General features: G+C 47.6%; 1 protein-coding gene across 4 annotated transcripts in view; it reads right to left on the bottom strand.

Moving 5' to 3' along the window:
* RBFOX1 (RNA binding fox-1 homolog 1) overlaps nt 1-15,531 on the bottom strand; it is a 371,606-nt gene extending 356,075 nt beyond the window's left edge. For all 4 annotated transcript variants that reach the window (XM_008141611.3, XM_008141613.3, XM_054714703.1 and 1 more), the window contains exon 1: nt 15,433-15,531. In XM_008141611.3, the coding sequence (XP_008139833.3) occupies nt 15,433-15,531 (99 nt within the window). The remainder of the gene's footprint in view (nt 1-15,432) is intronic.
* Nucleotides 15,532-16,433: the final 902 nt, after the last annotated feature.

The raw sequence follows: 16,433 nt of genomic DNA, 5'->3' as shown, positions 1-16,433 counted from the left end.
TCATTCTGGCTAGTGGTGTGCTCATCTGCCTACCTCGCCAAGCAGCCCTCGTTGTTATTTTTGTAATTACTGCGAGTCTTTTTCATGTTGCACCCGGCCAGAACCCTGGCTCACCACGCCCGGTTATTGCCAGAACACACGGAGGGACGGGGGTGGGTCTGCAGTGGGAAGGGGCAGCCCTCCTGCCCGCTTTGGAAAGCAGCATTGAGAAGCAGCAGACGGGAAGGCACTGGGGACATTTCTTAAAGGCTGCATTCTGCGCCACTTTATTTAACAAGCATTCTCTGTGTTCACTGTGGAGTTTGTTTGTTAGAACAAAGGCTGTACTATTTTTTTTACACATACTAATGCATTTAGTCATCATGATGACTGACAACAGATATCATCGTTCCCGTTTTACACATGAGAAAGCTGAGACAATGGACGTTAAAGTAACTGGCCAATGGGCATAGGAGATGGCAAGTGGCAGATTTAAATCAAATTTCAATGCAGGCACTATATGTGAAACTGTTCTACCACACTGCATTCTAATCAGCATCACCATCATCACCAAACATACCCCCACCGCCACACCCCCACCATGTCTACCATCACTTCTACCACCACTATCACATCATCTCCACCACCACCACCATCACCAACACCATCATCATCACCAAGGATCACCATCATCACCACACCCCCACCATCTCTACCATCACTTCTACCGCCACTATAACAGCACCTCCACTAATACCACCACCACCACCACCAAACATCACCAGCAACAATAAGACTGCCACTATACTACCATTACCATCACTACCTCCATTAGGATCACCATCACCACCTCCACCACCACCACTACTATACTACTATCACCATCTCTACCTCCATCACCATCACCATCAACACCTCCATTACCACCATGACTACCATCAGTACCAACACTACCACCACCACCACACCTTCAACACCTCCATTACCACCACCACCACCACCACCACCAAGAGTAAAAGCATTTATTGGCTTTTCCATTTGCTGGGGGCTGTGCTGGGTGCTATTACAAACAATCTCATGCCACACTCACAACTCTAGTTCCTGATCCTGCATTACCTCTATTTCATAGAAATGAAGCTTCTTAGCACTGACTTACAATCATAGAAACGAAGCTTCAGTGAGCTTGGAGACTGGCCCATGTAGATGGTCAGACGTCTGTCAGCTTAGTTGATATTTTAAGATTCAAAGCCAGCTTTGCCCAACACCGACGAGAATGCAATTAACCCTGGTGCCCCTTTGACCAGAGGCGGGAGAGGGAGGCATTGCCCACGGGACACGTCACCAAGCCTGCTCCCCGATTCTCACCCACCCTATTAGAAGTCAGTTGCCAAGATGTGAGAGATCGCCCCACTAAGTTGGGGTATAATTTTGTGTGACAACTCTGCTACCAAACAGTGCACAAGACCAAGTGTGAGATTCTCGGCTTTGGCCAAATACCATTCAGGGGGCGCTGGCCTGCAATATGCTGAAACTGGCCTGTAGTTCTCTCTGCTGGAGCCCACGCCCAGGCCAGCGCCTCCTGAGGCACTGCCCTCCTCACCAGCGCCCTCGGATGTCCCCCTGCAGCACGTTACATTTGTTCCCTTTGGCCGAGTACTGTCTCTGTGAGGTGGAGAGGTGTCACAAAGAATAGCAGGGTTGTTTTCCAAAACTCTCACTCCTGTCCATGGCTCTGTCGGCTCCTAGTCCAAGCGGCCATCATCCGGCCCTGAATTACTGCTGTGGTCTCCTACCTGAGCCTCTGCTTTAAGTCTTACCCCTCTAATCTGTTCTGCACAGAACAGCTGAACTCGTCTTTTAAAGGCAAAATGCTATCCCATTTCTCCCCTGTGTCAAGCCCCTTCGTCTCTTTCCCTCCCTTTTTATTCCTTTGAGGATGAAATCTAACCCCCATATCGGTGCTTTCAAAAACTGTGTTGCCCTAACCGGTTTGGCTCAGTGGATGGAGCGTCGGCCTGCGCACTGAAGGGTCCCAGGTTCGATTCAGGTCAAGGGCATGTACCTTGGTTGTGGGCACATCCCCAGTGCGGGGTGCCGGGGGGGGGGGGGGAAGTGTGTGCAAGAGGCGGCTGATCAATGTTTCTTTCTCATCGATGTTTCTGACTCTCAATCCTTCCCCCTTCCTCTCTGTAAAAATATCAATAAAATATATTTTTTAAAAATTCACTTTCTCTACCTGTTCTCCAACTGCTGTTTAAAAAACCCCCCACACACAAAAAAAAAAAACTAAAAAAAACTGTGGATTCTGGGCCCTCTGCCTCCTTCCCGCTCTTTCACGCTACTCCAGCCATCCTGGCCTTTTCTCCATCCCCGAGATCGCCAAACAGAGAACAGCCATGCCACAGACTCTTCCGCCTCAGTGACAATGGTCTTCTCCACCGCAGTCCCCACCTCCTTCACTCAGCTTCAATGCCACTTCCTCAGCGAGAGCGTCCTTCTGTCCTGAATCCAACCCCTGCTATTTTCTGTGGACGCCCTTCTCTTTATCACAACTTAGAATACATGTTTCTACCATGATCGCTTGCTCATCGCCTGTCATCCCGCAAACTCAGAAGCTCCATAAAGGAAAATGAAGTTGGTTTCCTTGTCTCTATGTCCTCAGTGACTAACCCAACTCTTTTAGACAGTGCAGAGGTTACATGAATATTTGTTGAGTGAATAAGCAAGTGAATTAATTATTAACCAATTACGTGCCAGAGGAGAGGAGGTCTGATTTAATCATCATGGATGTCACTTGCTTTGCTATAGACAACGTGATAAGCCTTTCATAAATCGATCAGAAAGTGTTAGGGACATTTTACAAATGGTGAAAAACACGGCATTTCTCTTCTCTGATAGTATCAGATAAACTCTCAGACTCTGTCTTCCGTGCCAGGCGACAGTTGTCTTATGTAATGTAGTAATTGCTGGCTTGAATTAAAGGCATTGTTATTTTGGAGAGTGGAGAGTTGCTCTTTTTCTGACACAAGAAGTGAAGGATCCACCCCTCATATTAACACATCATCTTCTTGGCATGCTGCGTGATTAAGGAGGAAATGTGATTTTATTTTGTGGGAAATTGATATTTTTTTTCACCAAGTCGAGAGGCGCTATCGGAATAAAGGGCTGTTTATTTGGGCGAATCACCAGCCTCGCACAAATCCCACGCGCTAATTGCATAATGGGTCTTTACAAAACGCCATAGCATGGGTTAGGCCGGTTTCTCTGTTTTCGGTTTGAAAAATAGATTGTTTAATAAGCCATCAGAGCTATATGTAAACCAAGTAAACAATAGAGCAGATGTTGACGGCTGTCTTGTGCCTCGTAGACATAATTAAAGACAATGAGACACTCCCGGAGTCAAGAACAGAGGACAAATGCAAACACAGAAATCAGTACAGTATGGATGTCAGCTGCACTTGCTGGACACCTGCTTCCTCAGTGCAAGGCGCTGTCTCATGTTTCCCAGGACGGACAATGTTTGCCGTGCTCACTGTTTACTTACGTAATTGCGTACATTTTGTTCTCCACTTTTCAGGAAGACACGAAAGGTAGTCTCTTCAATTGAGTATTTGTTTCAATTTCATGATCACTGAATTTGACCCTCAATAGCCTCCAAGAACGCTTTTAATTTTTTCCATAAGCATAAACATTCATAAAAACCACTTTCACATTTATAAAAGAAACCTAAGGCCCGGGTTGGGTGGGAAGGGGAGAGGGGTTTATACATTTTTCTCTGCATTCATCCCTTCGTGTATTTTTTTTAAGGAGGAGTTCTACTAAATTGAGATGTTTATTTCCCAAAAGCCTTACACATCTTTCAGTCAGGCGTATTTCCTAAAATGAAGATTTCACCTTATACAAAAGCAATCCAGCTGGGTAGGCTATTTCAAGTATCATTCTAATTTTCTAAATATTCTCTTTTGCCCTCAAACTTCTACTCAGAGATCTGTTAGTTTTCATCTCTCAGTTCCATAGGGGAAGAAATATAACCACACACAATGAAGCACATGACATGATTAAGAGAACACAAGTGTAATCCCAAAAAAGGCAAAACAACAACAGGGCTTTTCTCTGAAATGTCTTGCAAGAGTAACCGAGGGTTCCAATCCATCTCTTGATTATATCATTTCGCCCCTCCCAATTAGGAAAAAGGAGCTCAAGTTAAAATCAGCTTCCTATGGCTTACTGGACAGGAGAAAGTTTCCCAGATCCAGAATTCTCAGCTTAGAAAATAGATGACCTCACTCACTTTCAAAGCAAAAGGAATTCACAGAACGCTTTTTTCCGTAAGCCATTCACTGTTTTAAGCCTCAGAAATCCCATCGCGGAAAGACCCCAGGATGCCCAGGTGACTTGCAGGGGCGGTGATGCGGCCGCGGGGCACGCCCATCGCCCAGTCTGTCCTTCTGGGTGATTTGGAAGGAAGGCGATCCTGGTGTGTTCTGCGTCTCTTATGTTAGGAAAATGGTGTCAGCCCATTTTCACAGACAAAATCCAGAAGCATAAACACCACATGGGAGACGAATAGGGCCCTGATGCTACTATGGAACAGACAGATCGGCCCTGAAACACCAAAAACAGATCCATCCCCGCCTCATTCATTCTTGAAAATGTCCCTAGGTGACACCCACACACACGCACATGCACACACACACATGCACACGCGTATGCACATGCTCACACACGTATGTGCACACACACACATGTGCACACATACAGGATCTCAGAGGCTCAGGAAGGTTGCAAAGCACTAAATTCTTTTGATTTATAGAGCAGCCTGCACTGCATGGAGCAAAACAGCATGGCAACCGGGGACCCCGCTCCCAGAAATTCCTTTATGAACACGACCAGGCCCCGCAAGTGAACAAAGCAGTGGTGCAGGGTGTATAAATCATTAATACGGTGCCGGGCAGTGACTGCATTTCCTGTGTTGGTTGGAGAGCTCCTCAGCACAACGGGGACTTGGGGATTGGAATTGGCTGCGGAGAAACGCACTCCATCATCCTGCGAGCGGATGTGCTTCCCATCAGCCCCGCTCTCCTCTCTTCCCCACCCTCCCCGAGCCTGACAGCCTCGCCGCGTGTTGTAATTTATTCAACAGTAATCATAATGACTTAAAAATAAAATCACGAGAAAGCTTCAAAGTTGAAAGCTCTCCCCACTGACTCTCTCCCTTTCTGACAAGTTTCGCCTTTGAAAGGAAAGAGAAATGAGGACTCCTGGCTGGGAGAGGCTGATTTTCACAGTGATGGGCCTGCAGGGCCTGGGTGCAGCCTGCAGACCGCTCCGCCCGATGGCACGGGCCCTGTCGGTTCTGGAGTGAGAGTCTCTGGTTTTCAACCTCCTCTTCTCCACCACCTGCCTCAGATCAGCATGGAAGGAAAGGAAAGGACTCCTACCCACTCCCCCGGAGGCCTTTTGTGGGGGATTAAATGAGGTAGCCCATGTGAAAGTGCTTCGTAGTGTATTTGTCACATAGCGCTCCATAAAAGTTATTGATTACTTCATTATTTTAATTATTTTATTATTATCATCGTCGCTGTTGAGGCTGGCTGGATTCTCTGACTTCCTAAATGATCTTGCAAGAAGCATCTCCTACTGCTTACAGAGTAGATTCGTTTTTTGAATGGAACTAAAAGAAGACATTAAAAAAAAAAAAGAAGAAGAGGGAGAGAAAAAAGGAAGAAAAAAGAACAAGAGTGTTCTCAAGAATCCAGTCACATGTTCTGAATGGAGACCCCTAGTGGCAAGTTCCGCCATTGCACCATGAAGAAAGAATCACTCCACTCCCTATTTTAACTATTCATCGCAAACACTTAGGAGAAAAGGGGTTGGGGGAAGAAAGGAAGGAAGGAAGCAAAAAAATAAAAATAAATAAATAAAAATAAAAAAATCCATAGTTTTATGCATATTATTTGGATGAGAGCATCCATCAGCCAGTTTAAGTAGGGAAAGTACACAGATTCAAAGCAAACTCATTTGCAGGGGCAGCTTCTGTGTTTCTAGAAATTTGAGGAGTGGCTGGATGGAGAGAGTCGTGACACCAGGAGGTCCACACCTCATTCTTCTGCTTCAGAATAAAGAGGACAAGCGATCAGGCAGCAGAGGGACACACACTCCCTCACAGAGGACAGACCTAGGCCTGGACAGTCATCCTAAAACTGAGACATTTGCCCAGGCATCCATGCAAGTACCCAAGCACGTCCAGGCCCCAGAGAAACTCCCCCTGACTTCCCCAGGTGACAATCTGCACATTAGCAGGCGCCTGCCACATTCAAGCTTATGGGAATCAGCTCCAACGTGTGCCCAAGTCCCCTGCATCACAGAATAATGACATTCTGAATAGAAATAAATGAAGCCCCTGCAGTGTGATTCTGTCAGCTTTTGAAAGTAAATAACTTTGCTACTGACAAGAGCAAGACAATTTTTATTTTCCCTCCTCCTGTCACGGAGCATTAATTGAGATGTGCAGCCACTTTCCAATCCAACATGGCCAGCAGCACTGAGTTGGCAGAAGGAGAGAGAAGAAAACCAGATCAGGTAGGAGGGAGCAAAGACCCTGAGGGAGACCCCCAAGTTCCTTGGGTCTGTGTCCTTGGCAGACCATGTGTGTGTGTGTGTGTGTGTGTGTGTGTGTGTGTGTATCACATTTACTTGGGAGAAATAAAAAATCATGTTCAGCTTCAATAAACAAGCATTCATTCATTCATTCATTCACCCATTCTTCCTTTCATTTCTTTAACAAAGGTCTGTTGGCTGCTCACTGAGTCCCAGGCACTGTTAGTGTGTCCATCTGTACCATACAAATCTTACAAATAACGGTTATGAAATGATTATCCTTAACCCTATTTTCCTGAAGAAGCTACTAAAGCTCCAAATCAAGTAAAGCCTCTTGCTCGATCTAGTTGGGTCAGCGAATCGAATAGCAGAGTTGGGATCAAGCCTTCAGTTCAAGACTTCTGTCCTATATAGGCCTCCAGAGATAGCAATCATTTCTTAAACTGTGCTTCGGGCGGCGGGGGGAGGGAGGTGGGACCTGACACCAACTGGTTCTAAAATGATGTAGGTTTCTCAGCTGAATTTCCATAAGAGCCTTGAGCTCTTGAGATGGACAGTTGGAGACTGCTAAATGTAGATGTCACTGCTCATTCTGTTTTTGGTTATCGACATTGCTCCCTGTTAAGGAAAGACTCATCTAGGGGGGGATCTCCCAGCTCTCATCCTTGCCTAAGAGCAGGGCTTGCCCTCCCTTCACCCCCGACCCTGCCACCCCCACCCCCACCATCTGCCCAATGCCTGGACGCAGGCAGAGCAGAACTACCTAAGGGAAGATGGAGCTATTTGCTGTTGCTTTTGATAAGGGGATCTAGTCCTCAAGGTGAGCCTGGGCAAACATCAAATGCCAAAAACGAACAGTCTCATTAAGACTAACCCCTTTGTGTATTTACTCATCAGGGCACTTCCATCCTACAGCTGCCTGTACTTGCCTCTGTAGCTGCAATGGGAAAAACGTCCTCACGTCTCTGGGAATACACACTAACCTGCCAAGTGCTTTTCGCTCTGGCTCCAGTCCCTAATCTTCATTCTGTGTGTGTTAAACACAACATAAAGAACAGCAGCAAAACGGGGGGAGACTGCTCCTCACCTGGAGCCGGGTCCAGTGTCAAAAACCACAGCCCTCCCCCAGCCCCGCAGGCTTGGAGCCCTGCACGCTGCAGATGGGGTGTATGTGCCCGTTTTCCTTTGCTGTGTGCTCTGACCGCCGCTCTGTCAGAGGGGAGAGGAGGTGACGCAGAGAGATAACTAGTCTTGCTCTTTGCAAAGCAGGTCAGGGGAGGAATGAATGATTCCATAGCAGACATGAAAGGGGATCCCTAGGAAATCTAACGGACCCAGACAACATTGCCCAATGATGGCACAGGGATGGGTGACGTGATAGACCCTCCATGAGGACGGGCACCTTTGCTTACTGAGAACGTCTGGGAGAACAGCTGGCACCAAGCAGGAGTTCAATAAACATGGAGTGAATGAATGAACAGGTGAATGGATATTGATTTCAATGTATGTTCATATCATATACAAACATCATATCAAAGATGTGATCCTGCAACTATGTATGTATGTGTGTTGGTTTGAGCAAATCTCCTTTTAAGTACAAAATATAAGTTGACCTGAAACTATTAAGTAGATATCGACTGGGATGATGAGTGAATTGGTAAAAATTAGGAAGTGGGTGCTCGAATGCCTGGAATTTCAGAATCAGTGTACCCCATTCATCGTTTACAAAGTAAAAGGCCTGTTGCAGAAGCACCCTGGTGAGGCTTTCACACAGGGTACCAACGGGACTTTGGGTGCTCCACGTCGGGGTCTTCCTCAGGCTCCCATCAAAACCCTCGCCCACCTCTCACCCCCAAACCTGCTCCCCAAGGCCCCTGGGTTTCTCCACAGCTCGGGAGCGGCCTTCTCTCACTTGTTCACCCATTTCCATCTTTACATGTTTCCACTCTGACCCCAGAGGATAGCAGACGCCATCCCGGGTACCCCCGCTTGACACGTGACCCAACTCCGCCGCTCGCAGTGTCCTGCGCCTCTCACTCTCTTTTGCACATGAGGCCTGTATACTCCCCGTCCCTGTTCGTAGGACAACTCTCTCAACTCTTCACGTGCCAAATGCTCCCTTTTCCTCGGATCAGAAAATCCATCACCTCCTCAGTGAGACCCACACCGACCCACCCAACAACCACCAACAGGCCCCTGACCCTTTCTCCCACACCTCCCTGTTTATTTCCTGCACAGCACTCTCCCCAATCTGAAAACACCTTCCTAAGTCACTCACGTTCGCATCCTCTATTCTTCTTCTACTGCAGTACCAGCTCCATGGCGGCAGGCACCACTCCTAATTGATTTGCTGCAATATTCTCAATGCCCGGCGACAGGGTTTTGCATGCCCAAAGAAAGAAGGAATAAATGATTGAAGGCATTGTCACATGAATCTGTAAAAATGGGTGACGATCACAGCTTCCCTTGCTTCTAAGGTTCTAGAAGGTTCTAATGTATTCATTCATTCATGCCTTACATTTTTTTGAGCACCTACTACCTATTAGACTTTATTCTAGGAATCATGGGTAGAGTAACAGACAGAAAAAAGAAATCTCTGACATCATGTTGCGTATAGTCTAGCAGGTCAGAGAAAGCATCACAAAAGTGCTCTGCAAACTGCCTGCTGCCTAACACATACAAGAAATGCAACTGAAGAGAGGGATGGGCAGGGAGACCCCCGGCGATGATGGAAAGCAGTCTTGTTGCTCTTTTTCAGCCAGCATCAACCCATCAGGGTCACCATATGTCAGGGTCAGAAATAGCACCAAGACCCCATTTCCCCAAATGCTTTCAGTTGCCAGAAATTTCCAACCACATACGCTTTTTGCCTAACCCCAACGAGGGGGTGCATTTGGGGGTCCGTCAGAAAGCCTCTCTGTCACAGTGTCTCTGCAGGAGCAGCCCTGCAGGTTCGCTGCTCATTTCCCCAGCTCGCCAGCATTCAGCGTGTTGAAGGGCCCGGGCCAGGGCCCTCCTGAGCTATTGTGCCTGAGATCTGACCTCATTTGACACAGCCCCTCTCAATGGGACCAGCCACATCACGCAGACAGCCACAGGCCACTGCTCAGCCCTGCAAAGTTCTCTGGGGCAGCTCCCGGAAAGAGGAAACTTTATTGATGAATGGAACTTTCTCTGCCTCTCTTAATTGAATTAAACAGCGCACTGGGACACCTCTCCCAGTCCATTAGAAAGGTCTCTGCAGATGGGGCAATTACGCCCACACTTTGTCAGCTCTGCCTCATTCACAGGATGACATCTCCTGCATCGCCCAGCCCCCGTAGACGCAGACGCACCGACCTGATTTTGTTTACAATGCTGCAATTCCTCCTCCAGAACACTGTTATTTGCCTGACAAACTACACTGCTTTTACCCGGCCAGTATGAATAAACAAGCATTATGTTTCCCCTTGGGGCAGAAAGCCTGGTTAAATGAATCAGAAAACCCAAAAAAGATTGCCTACCCCCAGTCCATCAGCTACCGGACAATTGCTCAAGGGCCAGCTAGAAGGAAAGCAGATGGGACATGAGCTCTAATAGCATCGGCTTTCTCTACTCCCCAAAAGGCAGGGCGGCTCTTGCACGTTCTGACACAGAACCCCCCACCAAATGGCAGGTAGAGCGGCCGAATGGTGCAGGACTCTGTTGGCCTCTGGACTAACAGATGTTTACAATTAAATAATCTTAAGGTAGCCCTGGACAGGTGGCTCAGTTGGTTGAGCAACATCCTATGCACCAAAGGGTTGGGGGTTCGATTCCGGTCAGGGCACATACCCGAGTTTTGGGTTTGGGCCCTGGTCGAGTGCATACAGGAGACAATCGATTGCTGTTTCTCTCATATTGATGTTTTTTCTCTCTCTCTCTCTCTCTTCCTTCCTCCCTCCCTTTCTAAAATTATTCTTGGGTGAGGATTAAAAAAATAATAAATAATCTTAAGGCAGAGGCAACCCATGTGACCCTGAAGCCAATAGCCACCCCCCTTCCATAGGGTCCTAAACACAAGGGACCCCCCACCCACCTGAGATAATGGGCCTTCTCTGGCCAAGAAAAGCCCAGCAATCCATGCCTTCTTCCCTTGAATTGGACAAATCAGAGCAACCAGGACAACTGGTTAATTAACCAACTTACATCACAGCATCTCTCTAGAAAGAGACAGAGGGACCCTGTTCTATCAGACAGTCACCCAGGCCTGGGATGGGCTCATTCCGACCACTTACACTCCTTAAACAATTCAGACATGAAGATAATCTATTCTAATTCTTTTCTGTGTTATTGACACCATTGACTACCCCCAATCCACAGCACAATTTAATAAATCAACATGGGATTAAGCCAAGAAGAAAGAAGGTGATAAAATGCCATTGGGTCCCCTATAAATCATCAGACTGAGCAGCACAAGGTAAGTAACTGGAAGGAGAATTGAACTTGTCTCCGCAGCCATAATTGTTATGGCCCACTGAACTGTTCCCAAATTTATGCCCCCGGCGGGCGCATGGGGGCGCTCCCCTCCCGCCCCCTCCTGTGTGAGCTGACCCTCCCAGGGACTCTGTACCCAGCACCACTTTCTAATTAAAGACAGCAAGGGCTGGTATGCAAGTTTCAGTTCAATTGCTTTCGATCTGAAGATGTCCACAGTGAGCAATGGCTTCATTTACCAGGAATTACCCTTTGTACAAACCACTTCACTATTTAAAACAAACCACATGGATCATCATTAAGTGGGAAAAATTACCAATCTTCCGATATCGACAGTGGCATGGCCCACTTTGGAGCCCCCACCTCCCCCTTTTAATGTGGATTTTAAGCATTTGACTTGTTTTTAAATTCAGGCTGATAAAAAGGTTCTGGATGAATAGGATCTGACAGGCGAGAAGCTTCCTGAGAAGAGTACTGGGGGACACGCGGGGTCTAGGAACTGGGGAAACTGAGCGACTATGCTACTTCTGCTCTTCCAGAGGGTTAGATTCCAGCGTGAATCAAAGCTCAGGGAAACCTGACAAGATGGGTGCATCGGAAAACAGGCCTCATCTGCTCTGCCTGGAGCCTCGCCATGACTTTCCATGCTCTTCCGTGTGCTCCCTGTGACGTAGGATATGTGTCAAGCAGCTCTAGACTTGTGTCTGTGTGTATGCACATGTGTATGTGGGGTGTTTGTTTTCTATTTTTTACTATGAGAAAAACAGAACGTATTTTCTTTTGAATCCACTCATTGCAAAGCCACCAATTTGGAATTTGTGTTCAGAATTTCCCCTCAAAACAAAAATGTTTGCATGGGTACCTGCTTTGGAACTCTGGGGAGAGCGTGGGGACAGGTGGGTTTGAACTTCACCTGAGAAGAAGATTCCCCAGCAAAGAAGACACAGGTAAACCTCTGCAGTGTGTTATGAATAGCAGCTGAAGCAGGACTTGCCCTGCACAGCAAGATGGAAGCCCGCTGCTCCGATGCTCACCTGTCCCTTGCATCTTAGAATGATCTAGGAGATACATGCTATATACGAGGGGATATCGATGTGTGCATGCACACATGTGTACATATGCATGTGATGACATCATTGGGCTTGGTATCGAGGTGCCAAAAGGACTCTACAACTTTATACCACCTTGCAATTCAAAACTGTAGCAATATCTCCAATGTCAGAAAGAAGCAGCAAGAGAAAATAAAAGATTTATAACTGTAGTAAAATATCTCCAATGTCAGAAAGAAGCAGCAAGAGAAAATAAAAGATTTATAACTGTAGTAAAATACCTATCTAAGGGAGAGTCACTGGGACATAAATACATGAAATGGATTAAGTCAAATAAGTTAAATGCCCAGGTTGGTCTGAATAGATAAGTTCTTTGTGGCAAAAGGGTTATGCTGTTTTCACATGGTCATGCGGAGGAGACCTGGGTGCTGAGGTATCCCCATTGATTTTCTTGTTTTATGATTTGTCTTAGGAATAAATCTGGGAGGCTCTAGAAAGAGAGGCTGGATGTCAGAGCTGAGGCAAAGAGAGCAAATGATGAAGTAATTTTCCTTAGATATCGGATGAGAAAGAAGCACCATCTGAAACTTCATTCCAGGAAATTATATTTCACCGAAGCCTCGGTGGCCCCGATCAGAGTTTGCGATTTTATAACACAGAACAATGAAGGCTCCAAAATAAGGCAGCGGTGTCTTAATCGTGCTCTTATGTAACTGGTGATCGGAATGACAGACACCCCTGGAATATCTTCATTGGTAAATAATAATAAAGTAAAAGGCTTTCAATAAAGGCGTCATTTGTCACGGATTGCTGCCCGGGTCACCCATTTGATCAACTTGCTCGGAGAGTCCAGCTCATCAAAATGAAATGAAGAGACAATAACAGCTAAAGATCCACAGTAGACCGAAAAGAGAGTGGCCATGTGTAGACAGAAGACGTGCAGATTGCATCAGTAAGTGGTTTCTGGCGATTGAAGGGAACTGTTTCACACCCTTCATCAGCCCGTGGTCCGGGCTGCTAAATAAAAGCAAGGGCAGGAGACTGCCATGCGGACTGTGAGGACAGCGATGGCCGGAAGAGGTGGCCCGCAGGTATGGCTCTCCAGTCCTGAGGGTGCACTCTTAGCAAGGGTGGGAGGCGCACATAGGAAACCTGATTCTCAACGAGGCAGGCGGACATAGATGTCTGCTTGTACTGTACTTCAGGCATTTAGTAAAACTCAGGAAACATGCATACACACACACACACACACACACACACACACACACACACACACCGCATTCTGACACTGTGTGTGTCACAGCATCAGCTTATCAGCGCTTCCACTCCCAGCATTACCTGCTCTTTCAACAGGGAGGTGAGTGCCATAGCACATTTCAAAGCCCACCTCTGTCTGTCTGTCCTCATAGGGGACCGCGATGTTGATTTAGTCACTTCTCAATATTTGCTATGGCTGCCAACATTCCCTGGGAGCCACCCCTTGCCAGAGAGGCAGTGCTTCCCCCTGGAAGAGACTGCCTGGCAGACGCTGGGAGCCTGCGTTTACCCCGGACGCGCGTCCTTTTCATGGCAAGAATAACCTCCCGCTCAAAGTCACTCTCTTCTTTCCCAAGTTGTGCCTAAACGGGCAAACCAATGTAACAATCCAGGAGGAAGAAAGATCAATTTGTTAAAAAAGAATAATGCACAAGGAAACTGTGAGAGCACTGAATAGCTATAGCATTCGACTTGCTAGGTAACGCTGTTCAAATTGATTAATAGATACCATGAAAGAAGTGAAAATAGGAGGCAGAAGATCAACTCGTATTAATAATTAGATTCAATTCAACTCAGGCTGAGCATCTGTAGAAATGCTCATTAGGATACTCTCCTAGTGAGTAACTGTTCTTAAACACACACACACACACACACACACACACACACACACACACACCCCAAAGATACAGAAATGGTAGGAGCAGATGAATGATATAACATGTTACGAACAGGCTTTTCATAAATGTTCCCTGGCACAATTTCCTTCATGAGAAATGGAATAACATAATATTTAAAAAGAGAAACCGATGTCTTCCCAAGATATTAAAACCATACGAAAAGGCTGTTTCCCAAAAGACGTGTGAGAGAAACTACGCCTTAAAAAATATTTATTTTCTGGAAGTAACCAACTTGATCACAAATGACCCAAACGTTCCAAACAGAATCTTGACATTTTATGGCTACACCTATTCCTGCAACAGACTGGCACTGAGGGTCTTTGGAGAAGGAGGCCCCGTCTGCGCACTGGTAAAGGAAGTTTAGTAGACCGCAGCCACACATGGCTAACAAATGGTACTCCTGAGGGGAGTCCATCGAAAAATAGATGAAATGACTACAGTCACGGTTAACTCTTCATGGAGCAGCTTGGGACGGGGAAAAGGATTCCCATCTGCATGACAAAACCCTTCTCACCCCACCAGCCATCTCCACAGCCCTGCTCAGTGAGAGAAAGCTGGGCTTGTCACCAGCCCCCCAAGGCACTATTGAGCTGTTCCCTAAACCCAGGAAACCAACTTAGGCAGCAGCTCTACTAGTAAAAAAAAGAAAAAGAAAAAAAAAAAAAGGAAGAAGAGACAGAGAAGATCCAGAGGAAACACCCAGAGAAAGAGAGGAACACAATGAAAGATACTGAAATGTACACAGAATGGAAAATAAACACAAAATCCATGGCAAGACCATTAAGGGAGAGTGGAGGAGGAAAAAATAAAAAGCCTTCACACGGAGCAACAAAGACTGCATCCTACACAGCTCGCCTTCATCCCAGCACTAGCCAGGGAGTTTGCAGGCAGATTCTGGGGCTGCCACGCTCCAGAAACCCCAAGGCTCTGATACCAAAAGCAACTGAACACAGCACCACCCAGACAAACTTAAGAAAATAAAAACACTGAGCATATACACACATGCATAGATTTTTTTTTTTTTGCACTCTCTAGTAAAGCTGCTGAATTAAAACTCCAAGCACTCAAATGCCCCCACGAAGATCCAAACTCAGATCCGGGGGTCTAGCCTGGGGTTACCCTCCCATACCGGCACCAGGAGGATGCGAGTAAGAAGGCAGTTTGCAATTTTAAACTCCCTTTACCCAAGCCTGGAAGCAGGCGTTCGAAGTGTGCACAGAGGGGCAAACACAGCTGGGCGCGGGCTATCGGGGTCCAGGGAGAATGAGGGGTTCCCACGCAGCCCTCCCATCCAAAGGCGCGCACCAGCCAGCCCCCTCCCCATCCGCTCCAAGGTACCAAAGCTCAGCCCAGCGACGCGGGGACCCAGTCCAGGAGCCCTGGCAGCAGCCTCGGAGGGAAGCCGCGCGCCTTACCTGCTGTAAGTACATAAAAGTCAAGGCACACGAGAGCTGGGGACACATGCCCACGCTGGGGAGCGCCACGCAGGTGGCCCCCGTCAGAGGATGCTGCATTTCGTCTCTCTGGCGCCCGCGGAGCAGGAGTGGGGACGCTCGCATGCAATCGCGCCGCTGCTCTTTGCCTGGACGCTACAATTTTCTTTTTCTTTTTTTAATTTTGCTGATTATCTAAGTCAAACCCGGGTGGCTGCTCTCTCCTTCTCTCTCTCTTTCTCCCAGTCTCTCTCGCCCTCCCCCCGCCGCACCCGGCGCGTCCCTCCTCCCTCGCTTTCCGTCTTCCCCTCGGGTTTGCTAGATCCCAGCGTCCGTCAGCCTGCCTCCAGCTAAGACACTTGAGAGGGTCACGAAACTATTTTGCTTCCTTTGGGGCTGTATCTTGTGTGTGTGTGTGTGTGTGTGCGGGCGTGTGCGGGCGTGGTTGTTGGGCCTGCTTGCTGATGCCCCCCCCCCCCAAAGAGGCAGGTGCCCCGCCGCCCCCGCCCCCCGCGAAGATGGCAAGAAAGAGCAAAAAGGCAACTTCTATGAAAGGTAGAGGGGGTGCCTGCCCTCCTGTAGATGCTGAGTGTGTGTGTGTGGGGGGGGGGGAGGGTAGAGCTAAGGGCGAAAGAGCCAGAGAGGGGGAGAGGGGAAGGGAGAGAGAGAGAGAGAGAGAGAGAGAGAGAGAGAGAGAGAGAGAGAGAGAGAGAGAGAGAGAGAGAGAATTTGACTCACACCAAGGCTCACTCCGTTGTTCCTGATGCTCTTGCCTCCTCATTTGTCAAATGGGTCCAGGGAAGGGTTGGGATGTGTGTGTGTGTGTGTGTGTGTGTGTGTGTGTGTGTGTGTTTCCCTCCCCTTTGCTTTTTTTTTTTTTTTTAAACGACTCACCAAAATTCAAATGGTGTCTGCTAAAAATCTCCGCGGGGCAGGCAGGCAGCGAGGAGCGCCCTACATCACCAGCGCCCGGCGAGCTGGAC

The sequence above is a fragment of the Eptesicus fuscus genome, chromosome 4 (genome assembly GCF_027574615.1).
Source record: "Eptesicus fuscus isolate TK198812 chromosome 4, DD_ASM_mEF_20220401, whole genome shotgun sequence".
Taxonomy (NCBI): Eukaryota; Metazoa; Chordata; class Mammalia; order Chiroptera; family Vespertilionidae; genus Eptesicus; species Eptesicus fuscus.
The sequence above is the reverse complement of the archived record's forward strand: the minus strand, read 5'-3'. Positions and strand labels throughout refer to the sequence as shown.